Source organism: Magnolia sinica, chromosome 18 (assembly GCF_029962835.1).
Source record: "Magnolia sinica isolate HGM2019 chromosome 18, MsV1, whole genome shotgun sequence".
Taxonomy (NCBI): domain Eukaryota; kingdom Viridiplantae; phylum Streptophyta; class Magnoliopsida; order Magnoliales; family Magnoliaceae; genus Magnolia; species Magnolia sinica.
In genome coordinates, this window is record NC_080590.1 from 19,052,317 (window position 1) to 19,058,316 (window position 6,000).

The window sequence follows — 6,000 nt, forward strand, 5'->3', positions numbered from 1 at the left end:
TATCATTTTGTAAATTGCGATAATAACTGATGGTTAAGAGGCATCTGAATTCTTAGATTCAGTTCTTAATCAGTTTCCCTCAGCCCTAAGAAATTGGATCGGTACTGAGTTAGGCAGTATGCTCGTACTGAATAAACTCAGTTGGGCCACCTTAAATGCACGTGGTCTATCCATGCCATCCATCCATTTTTCCATCCAATTTACGGTGTTGAACCCAAAATTGAAGCATACCCAAAGATCAAGTGGATCGTACCACTGGAAACAGAGATAATGATTTCCACCGTTGAAACCTTGCTAGGCCCCACAGTGATGTTTACATGTCATCCAACCAGTTTATAAAGATCATACATACATGGATGAACCGAAAATACAAACATAAGCTTAGATCAAAACTTCTGTGGGCTAGGAAATTTTCAACGGTAAAAGTTCAAGTCAACCGTTTTCTTTGGTGTGGAACATTGTATATGCTTCATTTTCTAAGCTCTAAAATTATCCGTAGAAATGGACGGATGGAGCAAATAAAATACATAAATCTGGGTGGACCTCACGCAGTTTACTCATTACGCTAACTCACCACGCAATCCACTTGCCAGCGCTAGGCACTATATTCAATCAAATATTAAATCGGATGACAATTTCCTAATCACACACGTGTGCTACCTTGTGTTTGATGGAATCATGCAAACACTATATCCACGTCTACCTTTGCATCTTCTTTTTCAGTTGTAAGACGGATAAGGTACTTTGGTGGGTCCCTTACTGTTGTGGGCCACCATGATGCATGCATCCACGTCGTCTATCTGTTTTGACACTTCATTTTAAGATAATGATCCCAACAATGAAACAGATCTAAATCTAATGTGGACCATCCACAAAAAAAGGCAGCCATTGACCATTGAAATCTTCTTGTGGGCCACAAAAGTTTTGGATCAAGCTGATATTTGTGTGGTCCTTAGTCAAGGTCTTTGTCACCTTATCAACAGGTTGGATGGCAAGTAAACATTCCGGTGCCCCAATAAGTTTTTAATGGTGGGTATTCAATCACCCTGTTTCCTATGGTGTGGTCCACCTAATATTTGCATCTTCTTCATTTTCAAGATCATACACTAAAATGAGTTGTCAAAACAGATGGACGGCGTGGATGTAAGGCACATACATCAAAGGGCCCACAGTCAAGCATCCACCGAACCCGGGCCCTGTACTGTTACGGTGCATGGTCCATCCGCGGTGGAATGAAAGCACGGGAGGTCCTGATCACTGGAAAATGCACCACGGGTCATTTATACATTCCCTGTTCGAGGATGACATGACTCCTGAGTATTTAATAACCCCTTCAAAGTTCAAACAGAAACATACCCTTCCTCTCCCTCCATCTCTCATGGACTCCAGAACGAACCTCTGTTTCCCACCGTAGAAAGGTAGTCTCTCTCTCTCTCTCTCTCTCTCTCTCTATATGGCAATCCGGTCCATTTGCCTCTTCATCATCTTCTCTCTCTTCCAATCTCTCACCGTCCATTCAAACCCAGAAAGAGAATCCCTCCTCTCCTTCAAGACCATCCTCCAAAATCCACACCTCCTTCCTTCATGGCGACCTTCTGTCTCTCATTGCCAATGGACAGGTGTCGTCTGCAGAAATGGCCACGTCACCTCCCTCTCCCTCCCTTCCCTCTCTCTCAAAGGCCCTCTATCTCCCTCCATCTTCTCTCTTCCTTACGTCTCTCTCCTAGACCTATCCGGCAACCTTCTGTTCGGCACCCTCCCTCCATCCATCGCCAACCTCCGATCCGTACGCCAGCTGGCACTCAACGACAACCAGCTGTCTGGAGAAATCCCAAGTCAACTCGGTCAGCTCACAGAGTTAGAGACGCTTAAACTCGGCCCCAACTCATTCACTGGGGAAATCCCACCAGAACTCGGCAATCTGACCCACCTCAAATATCTCGACCTTGCCGGCAACGCTCTGACCGGAAACATCCAGACCCAACTCCGGAATCTGACCCACCTTCAGCTTCTCGACCTCGCAAACAACCTTCTCTCCGGTAATCTGCCGGCGGAGCTCTTCACTGGCCTTGAGGCTTTAACCTCTCTCGACATTTCCAACAACTCGTTTTCGGGCAAAATCCCGTCCCAACTCGGCCGGCTTAGCAATCTCACTGATCTCTATCTGGGCATCAACCGATTCTCCGGCGTGTTGCCGCCGGAGCTTGGCCTGCTTTCGAATCTACGGAACCTCTTTCTACCATCCTGTTCTATCAGAGGACCTCTCCCTGATGAGATTTCAGAGCTTAGATCTCTCAGCAAACTCGATCTTTCGAACAATCCTCTCAAATGCCAGATTCCCAAGTCGATTGGCAAGCTCCAGAACCTCACGATCCTGAACTTGGTTTACGCAGAAATCAACGGTTCAATCCCTTCAGAGCTTGGAAACTGCAGTAGTTTGAAGACATTGATGCTTTCCTTCAATGCCCTGTCTGGGTCTTTGCCGGAATCTATGTCAGAGCTTCCAATGCTATCGTTCTCTGCTGAAAAGAACCAGCTTTCGGGTCCTCTGCCTTCTTGGCTCGGGAAATGGAGGGAGGTTGTCTCGCTGCTGCTAGCAAGCAACTACTTCAGTGGCAGAATCCCGCCCGAGATAGGAAACTGCTCCTCTCTCAACCACATTAGCTTGAGCAGCAATCAGCTGATAGGGTCAATCCCTTCGGAGCTCTGCAATGCAAAGTCGCTGGCGGAGATCGATCTCGACAGCAATTTCATCTCGGGCACAATCGAGGATGTGTTTGTTGGGTGTGGGAATCTCACTCAGCTGGTTTTGGTGAACAATCAGATTGCTGGTCGGGTGCCTGATTACCTCTCAGAGCTTCCGTTGCTTGTGCTTGACCTCGACTCTAACAATTTCACAGGCCCAATCCCCATTAGTCTGTTGAGTTCGATCAATCTAATGGAGTTCTCCGCAGCGAATAATCTTCTAGAAGGTCAACTCCCTGTTGAGATTGGCAATGCAGCATCCCTCGAGAGACTGGTTCTTAGCAACAATCGGTTGGAGGGGAAGATACCCAAAGAGATTGGGAAGCTCAAATATCTCTCTGTTCTTGCTTTGAATTCGAATTTACTTGATGGGAGTATTCCATCGGAGCTCGGCAACTGCAGTGCACTGACGACATTGGATCTTGGAGATAACCGCCTTGATGGGTTGATTCCAGAAAGCTTAGGCGATCTCGCCCAGTTGCAATGCCTGGTTCTTTCTCACAATCAGCTATCGGGATCCATCCCTTCAAAGCAATTGTCATATTTCCGTCAGGTAAATATCCCTGATTCAAGCTTTATCCAGCACCATGGAGTTTTCGATCTTTCATACAATAGATTGTCAGGCCAGATACCTGAAGAGCTTGGTAGATGTGTGGTCATGGTAGATATGTTGCTTAGCAATAATCAGCTATCTGGTGAGATTCCAAGATCTCTCTCTCATCTTCTGAACTTGACTACACTTGATTTATCTGGGAATTCTCTGACGGGTGCAATTCCACCAGAACTTGGATTATCCATCAAGCTTCAAGGCCTGTATTTGGCTAATAATCAGCTGACTGGAAACATCCCTGAGAGTTTAGGTAGGCTAACTAGCCTTGTTAAACTGAATTTAACTGGCAATAAGCTCTCTGGTCCAATCCCATATAGCTTTGGGAACTTGAATGGGCTTACCCACTTGGATTTGAGCTCAAACAAGTTGATTGGCAAGCTACCACCATCCCTTTCTAGCATGCTCAACATTGTCGGACTCTATGTCGAGCAGAACAAACTCTCCGGTAGCATCAGTGAGCTGTTTTCGAACTCTGTGGCGTGGAAGATTGAGACTATGAATTTGAGCAGGAATCTCTTTAGTGGGGTGTTGCCAAGCTCTTTGGGAAACCTGTCGTACTTGACGTATTTGGATCTTCATGGGAATGCATTTACAGGGGAGATTCCACTAGAGCTTGGGAACCTCATGCAGCTTGTGTATTTAGATGTTTCCGAGAATGGGCTTTCTGGGCAGATTCCGGAGAGCTTATGCAGCCTTCTCAATCTGGTTTATGTTGATTTGGCGGAGAATAGATTGGGAGGAGCAATACCCAGAAGTGGAATTTGCCCGAACTTGACGAAAATGTCACTGTCAGGGAACAAAGATCTGTGTGGTGGGACTTGGGGTTTGGACTGTGAAATGAAGAGAAGATCGCCAATGTTAAATGCTTGGGGGCTGATAGCGGTCGTCGTTGGCAGCGTTTTGGTTGCTCTTAGTGGGGTGTATGTACTGGTAAAATGGAAAATTGGCAGCAACAGAGGAGAAAAAAGGTCTTCCGTGGAGGTTGAAGATGAAAGCAAATTAAACAGCTCCATCGAACCCAACCTCTATTTCCTTAGCAGCAGCAGATCGAAAGAGCCCCTCAGCATCAATGTGGCGATGTTTGAGCAGCCCCTTCTGAGGCTGACATTGGTAGACATACTTCAAGCTACCAACAACTTCTGCAAGACAAACATCATCGGCGATGGAGGGTTCGGGACTGTCTATAAAGCCACACTTCCCGATGGCCGCACAGTTGCTGTGAAGAAGCTAAACCAAGCAAAAACTCAAGGCCACAGAGAATTCCTTGCAGAGATGGAGACATTGGGGAAGGTTAAGCACCGGAACCTTGTCCCCTTGCTTGGGTACTGTTCTATCGGTGAAGAGAAGCTTCTTGTCTATGAATACATGGTAAATGGGAGCTTGGATCTCTGGTTGAGAAATAGAGCGGGGGCTTTGGAAGTTCTAGATTGGCCCAAACGCTTCAAGATCGCAATGGGAGCTGCTCGAGGTCTGGCATTTCTTCACCATGGATTCATCCCCCACATTATCCACAGGGACATCAAAGCCAGCAACATTCTCTTGGATTCTGATTTCGAACCCAAGGTTGCGGATTTTGGGCTGGCTAGGTTAATCAGCGCCTGCGAAACTCATGTCAGTACCGACATTGCTGGGACCTTTGGGTACATCCCGCCGGAATATGGGCAGAGCTGGCGGTCTACTACAAGGGGGGATGTGTACAGCTTCGGTGTGATTCTGCTTGAATTGGTTACAGGGAAGGAGCCGACTGGTCCTGATTTTAAAGAGATAGAGGGCGGGAATCTGGTGGGTTGGGTCTTCAAGAACATCGAGAAGGGGCAGCCAGCGAATGTCCTTGATCCGACGATTGCAAGCACTGTCACGAGGAACAGGATGCTGCAGATGTTGCACATTGCTGCGGTTTGCTTGTCAGATAATCCAGCGAATCGGCCCACAATGCTTCATGTGCTGAAGTTCATGAAAGGGATCGAAGAGGGTCAATAATCCCTCACTGCCTGCAGTGGGTTTTCATTGTGGGTAATCTATCTATTTTCTTGTTTTCTGTAATATGTTTCTCTGATGGTAGGGTGGATTGTAGCTTGTTTAGTTGTACTGTTTTAATCGTCTTTGAAGAAATGAGGAAAGCTCTTTTTTGACAAACGGTTCCCGGGTGTTTGCTGATGTTCTCATGCATTTGAAATTTTAAATTTCCTGTTGACCGTTGAGTTTTCATGAATGGCGAATGCCCTCGGACGAATGCTATTGGGTATCTGTACCTCAGGTTACGATTGTGAACATGTCCAGGCTTGAAAATCATGTAGGCTTGCTCTCATCAGCTAGGCTACGGATGCATGTGGGCCCGTGGAACATGGCCCATCGTCATCTGTCTGAGATCGACTCCATCCATCATTTGTTCCCGCACATTTTAGGACGTCAGGACAATCCAAAACTCAAGCGAGCGAATATGTCACACACATCACGGTGAGCTCTACAGCATTCTTGTGGCACGGACCCTGTGATGGCGTCAGTTACGTGCGGTTTAGCAACAAATGCCGCCTCTTGTGGCACCGGCACATTGCTAGCATGGTTGGACCAGAAGGTGGACTATTGCTGGATCAAAAAATGATGGAAAGTAAATTGATTGTAACTTTTGATCCGTATAAAAGTGG

General features: G+C 46.7%; 1 protein-coding gene across 1 annotated transcript; it reads left to right on the forward strand.

Moving 5' to 3' along the window:
* The first annotated feature begins 1,337 nt into the window (after window positions 1–1,337).
* Window positions 1,338–5,556, forward strand: LOC131233345 (leucine-rich repeat receptor protein kinase EMS1). The gene has a single exon (XM_058230036.1). It carries the CDS (start codon window positions 1,454–1,456, stop codon window positions 5,333–5,335), a length of 3,882 nt encoding a protein of 1,293 aa, XP_058086019.1. The 5' UTR covers window positions 1,338–1,453; the 3' UTR covers window positions 5,336–5,556.
* The last annotated feature ends 444 nt before the right edge of the window (window positions 5,557–6,000 follow it).